Raw genomic sequence first — 17,836 nt, forward strand, 5'->3', positions numbered from 1 at the left:
TTAGTTTTGCATTGGGAGAAATCTTGGATACATTACATTAAGTTTCTTTATTCAGATCATTGATCCAGGTGTTAAAGATTTGACATAGAATTAGTGAAACCTGGGTTTTCTACTGGTTACAATGGATAACTCTGAAAGTAACCATTTTATTAGGCTATTGGTTTTCTCTTTATCTCCATGCTGATGTATTTCACCCAATCTAGCATCATGATTTTGTGTCAAAGCCTCTATACTTTTTAAAAATATATAAATGTAGTTTGTCTGCAAGTTCTATTGCCTTTCCTATTTGTTCCAACCTTAAAAACTTGGCATGTTTATCTAAAACTATGTATACTTCATAATTCTCTTTTGACTCCACCTCATGTTACAGGTGAAGTACTAAGGGCCCTGTTGCTATATCCATGATGGGTTTTAATATTTTCCCTGTGATCAATGTTGGGTCAATTCCAATTAATCGAGGTGATGCTTCAAGAAATAATTCCGTTCAAATACCAGTATCTAGGAAAATCTGTGTCTTGTTGTAACTGCCTTTATTCCCATATTCTGTCAAAGAACCAAGTGTTATGGAGGAGATTAAACAACCTTGGTAGGTTTGTCATTGCAACTTCAATTAATTGTGATATTCTGGATGGCTTAGAGAAGATCATGTCTGTGGAGACTAATCACATTATGCTAAGGGATCCAAAAGTTCCATAGGTCAGTGACCTAGCTTTTCAACAGTAGCCTTCCCACTATCATAAGATTGGAAGTTAGGATGTTTATTTATTTTAAATTTAGAGATACAACACGGTTATAGGCCCGGCTGGCGCAACGTGCCCATACTGCCTATTTACCCACATTTAATCAATTATCTGACTAACCTGTACGTCTTTGGAATGTGGGAGGAAACCAGACCACCCAGAGGAAATTCACATGGTCGTAGGGAGAATGTACAAACTTCTTACAGATGGCAGAGGAATTGAACCTGGGTTGCTGGCGCTGTCATAGCAAGATGGCTTTGTTGCCAAGTTTGCAGATGATACAAAGATTGGTGGAGGGGCATGTAGTGTTGAGGAAACGGTAAGGATGTAGAAGGACTTAGACAGATAATGAGAATGGGCAAGAAAGTGGCAAATGAAATACAATGTTGGAAAATACATGGTCATGCACTTTGGTAGTAGTAATAAATGTGTGGACTATTTCCTAAACAGAGAGAAAGTACAGGAATCTCAGATGCAGAGGGACTTGGGAGTCCTTGTGCAGAACACCCTGAAGGTTAACTTGCAGATTTAGTCGGTAGTGAGGAAGGCAAATGCCATGTTAGCATTCATTTCAAGAGGTCTAGGATACAAGAGCAAGGACATGATGCTGAGGCTTTATAAGACTTTATAAGACTCACCTTGAGTACTGTGAACAGCTTTGGGCCCCTCATCTTAAAAAAGATGTGCTGGCATTGGAGGGTGTCTAGAAGAGGTGGTCTAGAGGCTCTAGATGGTTCCAGGAATGAAAGGGTTATCATACGAGGAACGTTTGATGGCTTTGTGTCTGTATTCGTTGAAACCTTTTGAATGTTGAAAGGCCTAGATAGAGTAGATGTGGAAAAGATGTTTCCCGTGGTGGGAGAGTCTAGGACAAGAGGGCACAACCTTAGGATAGAGGGGCGCCCTTTCAAAACAGATGTGGAGAAATTTCTTTAGCCAAAGTGTGGTGAAATTGTGGAATTTATTGCCACATACAGCTTGGAGGCCAGGTCGTTGGGTGTATTTAAGGCAGAGATTAATGGGGTCTTGATTGGACATGGCATCAGAAGTTACGGGGAGAAGGCCGGGAACTGGGGTTGAAGAAGAAGGAAGAAAGCCCTTAGCTCCGAGTGGAGTCATTGGGACACAGTCATGATGGCTTTTTTAGGAGGCTTTCTTATTTTTATCAGCCATGGCTGATGAAAGCAAGGAGAGGTTTGACAAAATTGAATTGTTTCATCTGGAGCGTCAGAGGCTGAGGGTAGACCTGATTGAAGGTTATAAAGTTATGAAAGGCATAGATAGGTTGGATAGTAAAAATGGGCCAGGATTTGTTTACATTGAGTGATAATGGAGGGATATGGATGCATAGAAGGTTCTGCAGATGCTGGAAATCTTAAGATCACCTATCATCTGCCGGATTGTGCTCCTCCCCCTTATTACCTTCTTATTCTGGTTTCTGTCCCCTTCCTTTCCAGTCCTGATGAAGGGTCTAAGCCTGAAATGTTGTGAGTTTTTTTTCCCTCCATGGATGCTACCTAACCTAGTTTCTCCAGTGTTTTGTGTGTGTTGTTGAGGGATATGGATCATGTACAGACAGAAGAGATTTAGTTTCATTCAGCATTGTGATCGCCATGGATATCGTAGCCAGAGGTCTGTTTCTATGCTGTACTGTTCTGTGTTCTCTATAAAATACCTTCTTCACAACCTTCCCCACCTGTGTTACCACTTTCAGGGATTTAACGCAAGGTCTCTCTGTTCACCAACATTCCCAAGGATCTTTCCACTGACTGAATATTATACCAAAATATAGCACCTCACAGTTGTCAGGATTAAATTCTATCTGCCATTGATCCGCCCAGATTTCCAGTTGATCTACATCATGCCGTAGCCCTAAATACACCTTTCGCTACCTATGACACCCAATTTTCATGTTAGTGTCTGATCTATTAATTTTACCTCTCATGTTGTTCACTTCCACATCCACATCACTAAAGCACAGAAACATGAAAGTTTCCAGCATGAATCTATTGATACACCATTACACCAGACTTAAAATAAAAAAACATTCTTTTTCCACCATCCTCTCTCCTATCACAAAGCCGATTTTAGATCTACTTTACCAGTTTGCCCCAGGTCATGTGTGTGGCATCCGTTAGTCTCGTGAAACCATGGATCTGCACCCTCTCCACAGCGCAGGCCTGGGCAAGGTTGTATGGAAGACCGGCAGTTGCCCATGCAGCGAGTCTGCATTTGAATTTCAATCAAATTACTGAGATGGATATTCTCAAAATAAAGCCAAGTTGTCTATCCCTAATGAATCTCTGCCTTTCCCAATGTAGATAACTCCTGTCCCTTAGAATCTTTTTCTTAGCACAATTCACTAACCTCTAATATTCTGCCAGACCTATTGAGCACTTCCAGTATTTTTAGTTTTGATTATGCCTCCAAAAGGCTGTGGAGACCAAGTTGTAAAGTGGGGTTGATAAGTTCTTGATTAGTAAGAGCGTCAAAGGTTGCAGGGAGAAGACAGGAGAAAGGGGTTTAGAGGGAAAATAAATCAACTATGATTGAATAGTGGAGCAGATTCGATGATCTGAATGGGCTAATTTTGCTCCTAATGTCTTATTGTCTTATAGTGCCCCAAATAATGCCACTACAGATCTCACACCGGGTATAGGGTAGCCTGTAGAGACCATCCCTGTCTGGAAGTGCAGAGTACTCAGAGAGTGCACTAGTCATAACATTGCGTTTCTGTTCTGCTGCTCTTGTCTTCAGGTTAGCTTTGTTGTGGTACCACACAGTTGTGCGACCGTTCTTTGCTTTGGATGGCACAGATGCCCAAGCTGGTCTGAGAGAAGCCAAGGAAATCCTGCAGACAAAGGAAGCCATTTATCCAGACTCCTCGTTGTTCCTGTTTTTCAAGGGACGGATTCAACGATTGGAGGTATTTCTGTTTTATATTCACATGCTTAATTTAATTCTTCAAAAGAATACAAGTAATACAATGTCTATAAGGAGCTGAAGATTCACAAACCTGTCCATTTTTTGATGAGCTTGCTCTCCTTGATGTACCCTAAGGCCTATTTAAAATCCTGGAGATGTACCTCATGGGAACATGTCCTTTAACCCATCAAGAGCATCAGCCACCCATTTACACTGATTCCATTTCATTCTCCCCACATTCCCACAGACTTTTCTCACCCTAAGTTGTGTTACTCAATTACACACTAATGACAATTTACCTACCAACTGCATGTCTTTGGGACGTGGAAAGAAGCCAGAGAGAGAACCACCATGTTGCACACAGAGAGTGCCCAGAGGTCGGGATTGAACCCAAGTCACCATGTTTTCTTTCATCCCTTTGTAATCATCTTTTTTGAGCAGTTTTATCGGTTTCTTTATTTTGCATTGAATTCTTATCGATTTCAACTAGAATTTTAAACTTGCGTGAGAATTTTATTTTGATCAAGTATTAGTATCAGCCCAAGATCTTAAGGCACAAACTAACGGAGATGGGAGTAGACTCTCACATGGTGGATTGGATAGTGGACGACTTGACAGATAGACCTCAGTATGTGCGGTTGGGAGACTGTAGGTCTGACACGGTGGTCAGCAGCACAGGAGCGCCGCAGGGAACCGTACTCTCTCCGGTCCTGTTCACCCTGTACACATCAGACTTCCAATATAACTCGGAGTCCTGCCATGTGCAGAAGTTTGCTGATGACACGGCCATAGTGGGGTGTGTCAGGAATGGACAGGAGGAGGAATATAGGAAACTGATACAGGACTTTGTGATATGGTGCAACTCAAACTACCTGCGTCTCAATATCACCAAGACCAAGGAGATGGTGGTGGACTTTAGGAGATCTAGGCCTCATATGGAGCCAGTGATCATTAATGGAGAATGTGTAGAGCAGGTTAAGACCTACAAGTATCTGGGAGTACAGTTAGACGAGAAGCTAGACTGGACTGCCAACACAGATGCCTTGTGCAGGAAGGCACAGAGTCGACTGTACTTCCTTAGAAGGTTGGCGTCATTCAATGTCTGTAGTGAGATGCTGAAGATGTTCTATAGGTCAGTTGTGGAGAGCGCCCTCTTCTTCGTGGTGGTGTGTTGGGGAGGAAGCATTAAGAAGAGGGACGCCTCACGTCTTAATAAGCTGGTAAGGAAGGCGGGCTCTGTCGTGGGCAAAGTACTGGAGAGTTTAACATCGGTAGCTGAGCGAAGGGCGCTGAGTAGGCTACGGTCAATTATGGAAAACTCTGAACATCCTCTACACAGCACCATCCAGAGACAGAGAAGCAGTTTCAGCAACAGGTTACTATCGATGCAATGCTCCTCAGACAGGATGAAGAGGTCAATACTCCCCAATGCCATTAGGCTTTACAATTCAACCGCCAGGACTTAAGAACTTTTTAAAAGCTATTATTAATGCTTTTTGAGATAGTGATTTAGATGCATATCATATTTTTTACTGAGTTAAGTATTGTATGTTATTAGTTTTGCTACAACAAGTGTATGGGACATTGGAAAAAAGTTGAATTTCCCCATGGGGATGAATAAAGTATCTATCTATCTATCTATCTATCTATCTATCTATCTAGTGAGTTACATATTTTCAAATTTGAAGCACTTTATAGGGATTATGCAAAATAATACAACTCAAAAACAAATGTCTTATCAGATTGTTTGAACTGCTATTATACTCCACCTAATTATCTAAACAAGGCTCTGTCCTTTCTCCCTGATTACTATTTATCATAAAGAAGCCTCCACCATTCCCTGTGGGAGCAAGTTCCAGATAAAATATTTGGTGATGTCTTCCAGGTTCATCCTCCCTTTCTCTTTAATTTGCTTCCCCTTTTTGGGTGATGTTAATTACTTGATCAATCATGATCGTGATTTTTTTCGTCAACGGAAACACTGCGCATTCAGAGCTGTGGCACCGGATCCTAATGTCCACCACATGAGAAAGGTTAAATCAGGTCTGGGGTTCCGCTGGGTCTTAAGATCCACTGCATTGAGACAGGTTGAATAAGGAACTTAAGCATCCGTGAATTTTGGTATCCACGAGGGGTCCTGGAACCAATCCCTCGCGGATATGGAGGGCCGACTATATATATTAAAAAAATGAAACTATTTGCATCTATAGAGAGTAAGAATAGATCATGCTGGGAACATTCAGCCAGCCAGGCAGTGGAGAGAGAAACAAAGTTAATCTTTTAAGATGATAATCTTCACCAGAACTGGTAACATTTATGTGAAGTATGGGGGGGGGGGTGAGGGGGGCAGGGAGGGTATGCATGCAGTATGGCTGCATTCCATGTAAGTGGTTCTTATCTCAATTTTCTGTAACTTGGAGGCATATCATCTGTGCATGCACCAAGAAATACAATTTGGGGGGGAAAGCCACAAACGTTTTTTCCACAAATTCTGTGAGTGAATTTTATTCTGTATTTCAGTTTTCTAGAAACCGTTTTGTGAATTCTGTAGGGGCAAATTTCTGTTACCAGAATGGCAGTAATACAGGGATTACTTGCAGCAGTTATGGCAGACCCAAGTTTAGAGAGAAGGGGTGAGGTAAGAAAGAGAAAAATAGAAGTCCTGTGATGGTGAAAAGATGGGCAAAATTATTTGTCAAAAGTGTGAAGTAAAGTGACAAGTAAACAAACAAAAGGACACAGCATACAGCAATAGGAGTAGGCTACTTCCATCACGTACAACCTGTAGGAGGACACAGGTTCGATGAACTGACTAGCCAACTCATTTTTCATACTTTCTATGACATGACACCGATCTCTATTTGCTACTGTTTATGGACTTCAGAACAATGCTGACAATCTCTTACACCTTCATTTGATGCTCTTAACATTTACCCGTGACCAAGATCTTGATTGTCTTTGTTTCTGGATGTCAAAATTTGTTTGATTATGCTCAAGTGGGATGTTTTTCTGTAGTAAAAATGTAAACTCCATGGTGCTACAGGATGTGTAAGGAAATGGATGAGATGTTAGTGTAACAACAGAAGATGAAGATTATACAGATTAGCTTTATTTGTCACATGCATCAAAGCATACAGTGAAATGTTTTGTTTGTGTCAGTGACATCAATGTAAGATGTCCACAATTTCCTAACCCTAATCACACATCTTTGGATTGTGCGAATGCAGTCACGGGGAGAACGTACTACAAAGTCCTTTCGTACAGTGGCATGAACTGAAATCTAATTGCTGGCCCTGTAAAGTCTTACACTGGACGCTATACTATTGCTCTGCCCAGAAGCAGTATTGAAAAAGGTGAAATTATTATAGCAGTAAACAATCTACTGGAGGAATTCAGCAGGTTGAACAACATCTGTGGTTCTGGGTGAGGAAAGGAATTGTTGGTTTCTGGCCAAAACCCTACATCAATCCTTTTATATTGATACTTTTAAGATACTTAATTAATAAAACATTGTCTTGTTTCTTCTGTAGTGTAAAATTAACAGTGCCTTGATGTCATTTCAAACTGCATTGGAGCTTGCTGTAGATCAGCGAGAAATCCAACATGTGTGTCTGTATGAGATAGGTAAGTGTTTTATCTTCCAGGATTCTGGTTTGTTTTCAAGTCTGATAGGCACTATTTATTCTGCATGATTGAAAATAAAAGATTAACTTCATTTGTCTCATGTACATTGAAACATGCAGTAAAATGAGTAGTTTGCATCAAATCTGATTAGTGAGGATTGAGTTGGGTAGCCCACAAGTGTCACAATGCTTCTGGCCCCAACACAGAATGCCCACATCTCACTAACTCTAAACATACATCAATTGAATGTGGGAGGAAGCCCACTTAATTACAGGGAGAACATACAAACTCTTTATAAGCAGCAGTGGGAATTGAACCCTAATCAGTGATTGCTGACACTGTAAACTGATACGCTAACTGCTATGCTGCCACACTACCCTGTCCATTTATGACCTACTCTCCACTATATCTGGATGAACCAAGACTACTGTATATCATTTTTAAGACCATAGTATTCATACTTGGAACTGACTTGCATTTTTATAACACTTGTATTCTGAGTTACTGGGTGATTTTTAGTGTTGCTGTTTTGGGAGGGATGAAATTATCTGGATTATGGGGGTATTCCAAGTGACACAAGTTTGGAATTAAAGTTAATGAAGAAAATTATTTTAATTTGGGAAGTGGTTTATGACTTGAAGGATGTCAGAATTGGAATTGGAATCAGGTTTATTATCACTGACATGTTGTGAAATTTGTTGTTTTGCAGCATCAGTACTGTGCAAGACATAAAATAACTATGACATACAAAATAATTAAATAGTGAAAAAAAGGGATGACGAGGTAGTGTTCATGAGTTCATGGACCATTCAGAAATCTAATGCCAGAGGAGAAGAAGCTGTTTCTGAATTGTTGAGTATGGATCTTCAAGGTCCTGTACCACCACCTTGATGGTAATAATGAGAAGAGGGCATGTCCCAGATGGTGAGTGTCCTTAGTGATGGACATGCCCTCCTTTCGTGTGGTCTAAAAATAGATGGAGTAAATATATCCGTAGCTTTGCAATATATTTAATAATTTGTAATCGTGAAGCACCAGATTAAGAGCTGTGATTGAACTAGGTCTAACATTATGTTCTAAAAGTTGCTTGCCTATTTTCAGGTTGGTGTACCATGATTGAAATGAATTTCAAGGATGCCTACAAGTCTTTTGCACGACTTAAAAATGAGTCCAGGTGGTCCCAGTGCTATTATGCATATTTGACTGCAGGTTTGTGCAATTTTGCAACATTTTTTTTAAAAAGAGCCAAATACATCTTGCAACTGTAATGTTGTATGTTGATTAATACAGCCATCAATTTGCTGTATCATTCAGATCCAGAATACTTGAGTGAAAAGTGAAATAATAAATTAACTCATTTTAGTCTTTAACTGATTCATCTGCTGTTTTGTATATAATCCGTGTTTTCAAAGGTTTTTAAAAATAATTTATGGATTATAATTTAATCAATGTATCTGCATACTTAAAATATTCTTGGCAGGTTTTAAACATGAAAGGCACCCGGTCCTACCATTTTGATGGATGGATGCGGAATGTTGCTAATTGCTCCCTTTACAACAAGATAAGTACAGAAAATGAATTGCTTTTCTTTGAAGATGCTTCTGGAGCGTCCTGCACCAGTGACATTTCTTGGAAAAATCTTGAAGAGACTGCAGATGCTGGAGGAACTTGGATGGTTGAGCAGTGTGGGTGGGGGGGGGGCGAAGAAATTGTTTCACTAGACCCTGATGAAACTCTTACTCCTTGGTCTAAATTCACCACTGTGCAACTGGATGGTGGACTTCCTAACCAACAGACCTCAGGTAGTTAGATGCACTACTGCTCATACCTCCCCACTATCCTGAACACGGGTGACCCCTCAAAGCTGGTGCTGAGCCCATTGCTGTACACTCTGCTCACACGTGACTGCATGGCCAAACATCCGAGTAATCGCATTGTCAAGTTCACCTGTGATGAGACAGTGGTGAGGCTCATTGCCAGCAATGATGAAACAGCCTTCATAGATGAGGTGGAAGAGCTTGAGGCCTGGTGCCAGGCAAATAGCTTCTTTTCCAGTGTCGTCAAGTCAAAGGAGATGGTTATTAACTTCAGGAGAATGTGCACCACTCACACCCTCTTTTCATCGGCAACACAGCAGTGGAAACTGTGAGCTATTTAAAACTTGTGAGAGTGCACAACTTGCACCATCTGTTATGGTCCCAGAACACATCCTACATAAGCAGGAAAACTCAACCAACGCCACTGCTTTCTGAGGAGACTGAAGAGAGCTGGACTCTGCACATTTATACTTGTGTCCTAACGTGTGCAGAAGAGAGCATCCTAACATGCTGCATCACTGCATGGTACAAAAACTGCGCTGCAGCAGACAGGAAGATTCTATATAACAGGTAATCAAAACTACCCAATGCATTACAGCCTACCCTCCATCAAAGATATATATAGAGAAAGATGCTGGGAAAGGGCCAGTAACATCATGAAGGATTCTCACCATCCTGCTTGTGGACTGTTTGTCCCACACGGAGGAGGCTATGTAGAATCCACACCAAGACCACCAGACTCAAAGACAGTTACTTTTCCCAAGCAGTAAGGCTGATCAACACATCCATCCACTAAACCATCCCTCCACAACCCGCACCACAACTACTTAATCATTTCCTGTTAGAGTCACCTTATGTAGAGACGCTCTGGTCCTAGCATCACATTGTGGACATAGAATCAGTCTTATGTATGAAAGCTATTTTATGTATTTATATTTATTGCATTTTTTAAAAATTATGTTTTTTGTTTTTTTTGCTCTGCATTGGATCTGGAGTAAGAATTATTTTGTTCTCCTTTTACACTTGTTTATTGGAAATGACATCAAACAATCATGAATGCAGGGTGTCAAGCTGAAATGTCAGCCATCCCTCTGCTTCCACAGGTGCTGTCTGACCTGGTGAGTTCCTACAGCAGTTAGTTTTCTTGATTCCTTTTGAGACTTCTTTTGGTAAAGATTTGATCTTACCAAGTCAGTAATCCTTTCTTAGGCTTGCAAGGGTAAGATCCACCCTTTAGAAGTCACCTGAAATAGTATCATCTCTTTCTTATGACTGAATGGAGTGATGGGTGAAAGTGGAGCTTTTAGAAGACTCCTCTTAAAAACAGTCAAGATGGTGTCCTTGCTCGTAGCAGCAGATTTAGAAAAGAGGGCATCTCACTGGAAATTCTGGTTGTTAACGGACACTAAAGGATAAAGTTGGCAAAAATCAGTGGAGGATTGATTACTCAATGGGAAAACTACCACCATGTATACTTTGATGCCATGCAAAATTGGACTTTAGTCCAATCCTGAAGAATTCTGTTCAGGAGGATGAAGAGTGTTACTGTTCATCACCATTGTTTAATTATTTAACTTAAATTCCAATTTTTCACCCCACCTAGGGTCTTGACCCTAGTCAAGTATCACCAAGACCAAGGAGATGGTGGTGGACTTTAGGAGATCTAGGCCTCATATGGAGCCAGTGATCATTAATGGAGAATGTGTGGAGCAGGTTAAGACCTACAAGTATCTGGGAGTACAGTTAGACGAGAAGCTAGACTGGACTGCCAACACAGATGCCTTGTGCAGGAAGGCACAGAGTCGACTGTACTTCCTTAGAAGGTTAGCGTCATTCAATGTCTGTAGTGAGATGCTGAAGATGTTCTATAGGTCAGTTGCGGAGAGCGCCCTCTTCTTTGTGGTGGCGTGTTGGGGAGGAAGCATTAAGAAGAGGGACGCCTCACGTCTTAATAAGCTGGTAAGGAAGGCGGGCTCTGTTGTGGGCAAAGTACTGGAGAGTTTAACATTGGTAGCTGAGTGAAGGGCGCTGAGTAGGCTACGGTCAATTATGGAAAATTCTGAACATCCTCTACATAGCACCATCCAGAGACAGAGAAGCAGTTTCAGCGACAGGTTACTATCGATGCAATGCTCCTCAGACAGGATGAAGAGGTCAATACTCCCCAATGCCATTAGGCTTTACAATTCAACCGCCAGGACTTAAGAACTTTTTAAAAGCTATTATTAATGCTTTTTGAGATAGTGATTTAGATGCATATCATATTTTTTACTGAGTTAAGTATTGTATGTAATTAGTTTTGCTACAACAAGTGTATGGGACATTGGAAAAAAAGTTGAATTTCCCCATGGGGATGAATAAAGTATCTATCTATCTATCTATCTATCTATCTTGAAGTTGATATGGAACAACTGTTTGACTCACTGTAGCGACGGTGCATTTAGTGTGGCAACTCAGAGCAGATTGCCAACTGATACAATGAATACTTCTTCTCTGGTTGGAAATTGTGACAAAGTCTGCCCTGGCCCACCAGCTAAACTGACGAAATTGATGGTTATCTCTGAGTGGAAATGTCCTCAGTTCTTATCTGATTGGTATCTTTTCCCATGAGAGTGAACTTGTATTTGACTGGGCATCTACTTGTGTCTGCCTTACCAGAAGTTCCTGAATTTTTTGTCCCTATGATTGAATGAAGCAATGATCAAGTAGAACTGAGCAAGACCCAGTCACAGCGTGCTGGAAACCTGCAGTAAAAGTAAACTGCAGAAAGTATTCTGATCATGCCACATCTGTGGCAAGGGGCATGGAGCTGATGGCTCTCGCTAATGATCGTTCTTTGCAACTAGCAAATATTATTGATAAAACAAACTTTAAGATATGGGACTGGGAGGAAAGCAAAGAGAAATGTATGTGGGAGGAAAAGTTAGATGACAAAATATGCTTTGCTGAAATGTCAACCTAAAACATTGTTTTCCCCTCTCCACTGATGCTTCATGCGTTGCATTGTTTCTCACACTATTGTTGTATATACTGTTACATCCACTTTCTACATTGGGAGCCTCACCTGCTGTTTCTCCAGGAGAGTGTGATTCGACATTGATCTCAGATGCAGTGATTGGCATCTGCACAATCTAGAAAGTTTTCCACTGGCTGCTAGAGTTTTCTTTCACATCCCTAGGATGTACTGGTTAGGTTACTGAGAAACAGTAGTTCATGAGCACATGAAAGGAAATCACAGAACTACAGGGTGATATGGGGATGGGGGAAGCTGGCACTAATGAGCTTGTTTCAGCTGGCAGTCACCAGGGACCCAATAGGCTGAAAGTGGTGTCATAAGCAAATTAAAGTAATTGGTATGGGATACATTTGATTACCACCATAGGAAGCTGTCCCATTTTCTTTGAGGCAGGAAACCAAAATAGGTAATCAGTTATGTGTCTTCTCTCTGCCCACACACATCTGCCTCATGGTCCTACAAAAAAAATTCCAGAATAAGAAAAAGTTTGGAAGCTGTAAGTACCTTCCACTCTATGATCACCTCTTTCAAAGCTGGGATGGAGTTCCTTAGGACTTATGTTTTCAAGCTCATTAACTTTGCTAGTAGCATTTCTTTATTTCTATGTATTGTTCTCCACAATTTCAGCAAAGGATTTTTGTGAAAATAAATGAGATATTTTTCAAATGAAAAAAGTTTCATAGAATCTTTCTAGGTGGACTCAGGGACCTGAAGACTGAGAAGCAGTATTTACAACTTCATAAATTTTGATTAACTCTTTATATTAAATCATAAGAATTATTTTTTAAGCTTATTGCTTGTGCAATTCTATTGCACCATTGTTTTATTTGATCTTTTGTTCTGCAATGAATTTACTCCAATAGAGTCCAAAAATCTTGATTTATGTAAAGTACTTTTTTTTGGTAGTTTGCCAGGGAGCAACAGGTGAGACTGACAAGTCACAAGAAGCATTTGTAGAGGTCCAACGGCTTTTCAAAAGGAAAAATAATCAAATAGAGCAGTTTTCCTTCCGAAAGGTGAGTTAATAATTTTTGTTTTAGTAGGACAATGTCATTGAACTTGATATTTAATGATGTGTAAGATACATTGCATTGGGTTCTTGAACCAATCTGAGAAACCTTAACAGTATTGCACTCTCTGTCGCATTCCTATTAATTGCTTCACTCATGTATAGGTTACATACTATTTTATATTATATTTGTTAACGTGTGTTTGTCCTCATCTCGTCTGCCACCATGCTGCTGCTGCAACAAGGTATTTTTCATGGCATTTATACCTTGTATGCCTAAGATAACAATGAACTTGAACTAATATGGCATTATAAAGTGTGGTATCAGTGACAGCACATTGTGTTCCACAGCCATGGATGAGCAATGTCAAATGGTTCAGATCATTTTTTTGTTGATAAATAATTTCACAGGATGGTTAAAAATCAACTTCATTTGAAGCCCAGAAGGAATGGACATTAGTGAAGCAGATGGGTTTTTATGACAACTTATGTTCACCAATACTGATTTTAGCTGCTTAATCTCAAATGCATTTGATTAACTGAATTTAAATTCTGCAACTGCTTAGGTGGTGATTGAACACAAGTTTGCAAACTATTAGTCTTGCAAAATTAACTGTTGTATTGCTGTAACCACTAATTAACTATGATGTACGTGAATAAATTAGTTTTAGAATCACTAAACAAATCCAGATAAGGTGAAGTATTTTTTTTGTGGTGATAAACTGAGTCTTAAAAACAAGCAATATTACAAATTCTGGAAGTACTCAGCAGGTCAGATAGTATTTGTGGAGAGAGAGACAAACAGACAAATTTTATCGTAAGGTTGATGACTTCATCCGGTATATAATTTCATCCTTAGTACTTTGAATATTTTTTGTTTTTACTGGTATAATCTATGGTCTTTTATAACCACAAAGAAAATTATTTCTTTCTTTGAATATGTTTTATTTCTTGTTATTTTGTATAGGCTGAAAGGTTTCAGAAAGAGAAGCCCATGAAAGATTTGTGTGTGCTTGCTGTCATAGAAGTGCTTTATTTGTGGAAAGCTCTTGGCAACTGTTCCCCTTCCAATCTTCAACGAATGAATCAAGGTAGCCTACTGCACCAACATGGCTTTGTCATCCATAGCCCTCAGTTCAATGGAAGTGTCCAGTTTCTGATCTGTCTTCATCTTGCCCATCTTGTCCATCTTTTTGAACGTTAGACCATAAGGCATAGGAGCAGAATTGGGCCATTTCTACCCCTCCATTCCATCATAGCTGGTGTATTATCCATCTTAAACCCACTGTCTTGCCTTCTCCCCATAAACTTCAACACACTTACTAATCAAGAACTTATTAACCTCTGCTTTGAATATACTCAGTGGCTTGGCCTGCACAACCATCAGTGGCAATGAATTCCACAGATTTGCCATTCTCTAGCTAAAGAAATTACTCCTCAACTCTTGTTTTAAAGGGGTTGACCTTCTTTTCTGCGGCTGTATCTTCTGGTCCTAGACTTCCCCACTAAAGGAAGCATCCTTCATACACTCCATCTAGGTCTTTCAATATTCAGTAGGTTTCAATAATATTCCCCCTTCATTCTTCTAAACTCTAGAAAGTACATTCTCAAAGCCATCAAACACTCTTCATTTCATTTCCGGGATCATTCTTGTGAACCTCCTCTGGACCCTTTCCAATGCCAGCACATCTTTTGGAAAAGGGGCCAAAAACTGCTCACAATAAGGTGCAGTCCAACCAATTGTATCAATGTCACATTCCTCCGGTACTTTGTGTTTCCTTAAGAATTTTTTTTGCACACATCCCATTGTATCTAGTACTTTGCTTCTGCCTCTCCTTCCTTACACTTACAGGTCATGGTGTGTACCTACCATTGAAGCCCTCCATTTTCTGACCTGCTGCTCGGCTTTCCATTCAATTCTGTATCAACTCCTATCTGCCTCACTCTTGGGTTATCCCCCCGCCCCCCACCACCCAATCTAGTTTAAACCCTTCCTGGTAGTGTTTTGTACGATATTGGTCCTGAGGCATAAATAGAACAAGAAGGGTTGTTCAAATCTTTGAAACTTCCACAAGCAGGGTGCATTATGAGTTTAAAGTCAAAAGCATGAATACGAAATTACTCTTGTCCATGTGAAGAGTTTCAATATATATTAAGATGTGACCTGCACTAAGTTCTTTCACTGGTTAGATCACGTGCTGTAACCAGTCTAAATTCCATTGCATCTTTTACATCCCATGTGTCAATTTTTTCACTCACAAGTTCAGATGTGCCATACAACTCTTATACCCCCATTCAATTCTTGTAAAAATATGTTAATATAGAACTCGTGCATGAAAAAATTGGTGCATGGAACATAAAAGGTTGGCCACCCTGCTTTAGAGCTATAAGGGGAATATTTTTGCTCGATTTTTTTTTGGTTTGTAGGCATTTACAGGGAAAAAAGAGATATAATAGAATTTACAATAAACTACACATAAACAAAGACTGACAAATAATTGCTGTGCAAATAAAAATAATAATAATTACCACCACCCCTGGTAGCACATTTCAGGCACTCACCAATCTTTGCTTAAAAAAAAACAAACTTGGCCTGCTCATCTCCTTTGAACTCTCCCTCCCCCACCCTAAAGCTATACCCTCTAGTACTAGATATTTCTATCCTGGGGGAGAAAGACTGTCTTCCCTCTCTCTGCTTCTCTTCTTTAATACTGGCATTTGTAAGTCTGACATTTACAGTGAATCCTCTTCTAATCTAATAATCTAATGTGTCACCAATCTATCCAGCTTGCCAGGAAATATATGAGCCATCAACAGTTGGGTTAAAACACTTACTCCTTGGTGCAATACACAAATGTCTAGGAAATACAGATGGTGCTCTGCAGGTGTGTATTAACAATTCTACTAGTGTTCTTCAAAGAACTATTGCTTTATGATTATGCTGAATTGTTTATCCTGTATTCTAAAAGTACATAACTACAATATGAAATGCATGACAAAATATGTATGGTTTACTAAAATATGCTAGTACTTATTGTCAGTCATGTATAATAATTAGCTCAGTTACTGCTTTATTATTTAACTAATGTGTGTTTGCATTCTTCCACTGTTGATTTGTGTTGGGCGGAAAATTATATTGCAAACAAGGATCTTTACAAGTCTACATTAATAACTTACCTTTGAAGTACTGAGCATCTCAGCATTGGAAGGTATTCCATTCCCCTCTCCTTACAGGCATAAGCTGCTATGAATGTACTGTGACACAGTCTGTATTATCTTTCTTGCCTTCAGTTTTTCCAATTAGCCGTAAAGGATGAGCTGAGTCGTCAGAACAATGCCTACATACAGCCCTATGCCTGTTATGAGCTGGGATGTTTATTGTTGGAGAATCCAGAGGTAAGGAAGGTGTATCTGTACCTCTGATTTAAAGTCTAAACCACTAAGTTGAAACCAGGTACATGTAATCACTTATCTGGTTTTTGCCTTTTCTTGATTTAAAGAATTGGAGCACTTGACAAGTAACAGGAACAGGGCATTTTTTAAAACTGGGGAAACTGTCTCCCAGAAAAGGAGCAACAGTAGTTAGCCATGAACTTTTGGATTGTCAGAGTCTGACTAGCTTCCTGTCCCTGTTGACCCGCTTCACAAATCGGCTTTTTTATTGTTAAAGTATGTCTTAAGTTTTAGAATTGTAATATAGATGCATCCTTACAGTACTGACTTTCCCGGGGTAACGATTGTTATTAATATGTCTCTTTTTATTGCAGATGCTGGATAAAGGCAAAGCTTTGCTTTACCAAGCCAAGGTAGGTTGGAAGATTGATGTACAAAAAATTGGTGGTAATGGGTTTTGGGTTATTTGGGTTATCTTATACAACATGCAAAGAGGTCCTTTGACCCATCTCATCTGTGCTGAGCTAGGTGTATTCCTGAGCTAGTCCCAATAGCCAGCATTTGGCCCATACCCCTATTATCCTTTTCTATCCATGAAAACAAATGTTTTTTGTATGTTGCAATGTTCTACCTACCTCTTCCACCTCATCTGGCAGCTTGTTTCACATACCCACCACCCTCTGTGTGGGGAAGACACTTACCCCTCTGGTTCCTTTTTGAATTGGTAAATTGGTTAATTATTGTCAGATGCACTGAGGTACAATCAGAAAACTTCTCTTCCTTAAAAATCAATTAAATACAATAGTGCGTTAAGGTAGTACAAGGTTAAAGAGTGCTGAATAGAGCTCTAGCTTTAGACTCACCCCTCAGCCTCCTTTGCTCCAGAGAAAACAGTCCCAGCCTATCCATTCTCTCATAGCTCAAGGCCTCGAGTCCCAGCAACATCCTCGTGAACCTCCTCTGCAACCTCTCATCCTTCCTCTATTATGGTGAGCAGAACTACACACAATTTTACAAGCCTGGTCTCACTAACATGATGCTCCAATTCTTGTACTCAGTGCCCCACCTGAAGAAATGCGTCCCCTTCACCATTTCACCACTCTGTTTACCTGTGTCGTTATTTTCAAGGAGTGCTGTACCTGAAAGCCATGGGCCTTTGTTCTACAGCACTACCCAGGGCCCAGTAGTTTCCTGTCCAACTAGTTTAACTTCCCTAAATGTATCATGTCCAACATGTCAGCGATCAATTCCAGCTGCCATTCCTCTACCAGCAATCCCAGTTCATTTAGATACCATTGTAATCTTCCTCCTT

The 17,836-nt window shown here is 40.1% G+C and overlaps 1 protein-coding gene across 2 annotated transcripts in view; it reads left to right on the forward strand.

The window, feature by feature from the left end:
- The window catches only part of ttc39c (tetratricopeptide repeat domain 39C), a 57,293-nt gene that overhangs the window by 37,221 nt on the left and 2,236 nt on the right, over positions 1-17,836 (forward strand). Inside the window, exons 6-13 of one of the 2 annotated variants that reach the window (XM_073045536.1) lie at positions 3,498-3,666; positions 7,196-7,289; positions 8,391-8,498; positions 13,029-13,138; positions 14,099-14,222; positions 15,919-16,016; positions 16,423-16,527; positions 16,899-16,937. In XM_073045536.1, the coding sequence (XP_072901637.1) occupies positions 3,498-3,666; positions 7,196-7,289; positions 8,391-8,498; positions 13,029-13,138; positions 14,099-14,222; positions 15,919-16,016; positions 16,423-16,527; positions 16,899-16,937 (847 nt within the window). The remainder of the gene's footprint in view (positions 1-3,497; positions 3,667-7,195; positions 7,290-8,390; positions 8,499-13,028; positions 13,139-14,098; positions 14,223-15,918; positions 16,017-16,422; positions 16,528-16,898; positions 16,938-17,836) is intronic. The other variant, XM_073045546.1, reaches the window with a different exon arrangement.

Source organism: Hemitrygon akajei, chromosome 1 (assembly GCF_048418815.1).
Source record: "Hemitrygon akajei chromosome 1, sHemAka1.3, whole genome shotgun sequence".
In the NCBI taxonomy this organism is placed as follows: Eukaryota; Metazoa; Chordata; class Chondrichthyes; order Myliobatiformes; family Dasyatidae; genus Hemitrygon; species Hemitrygon akajei.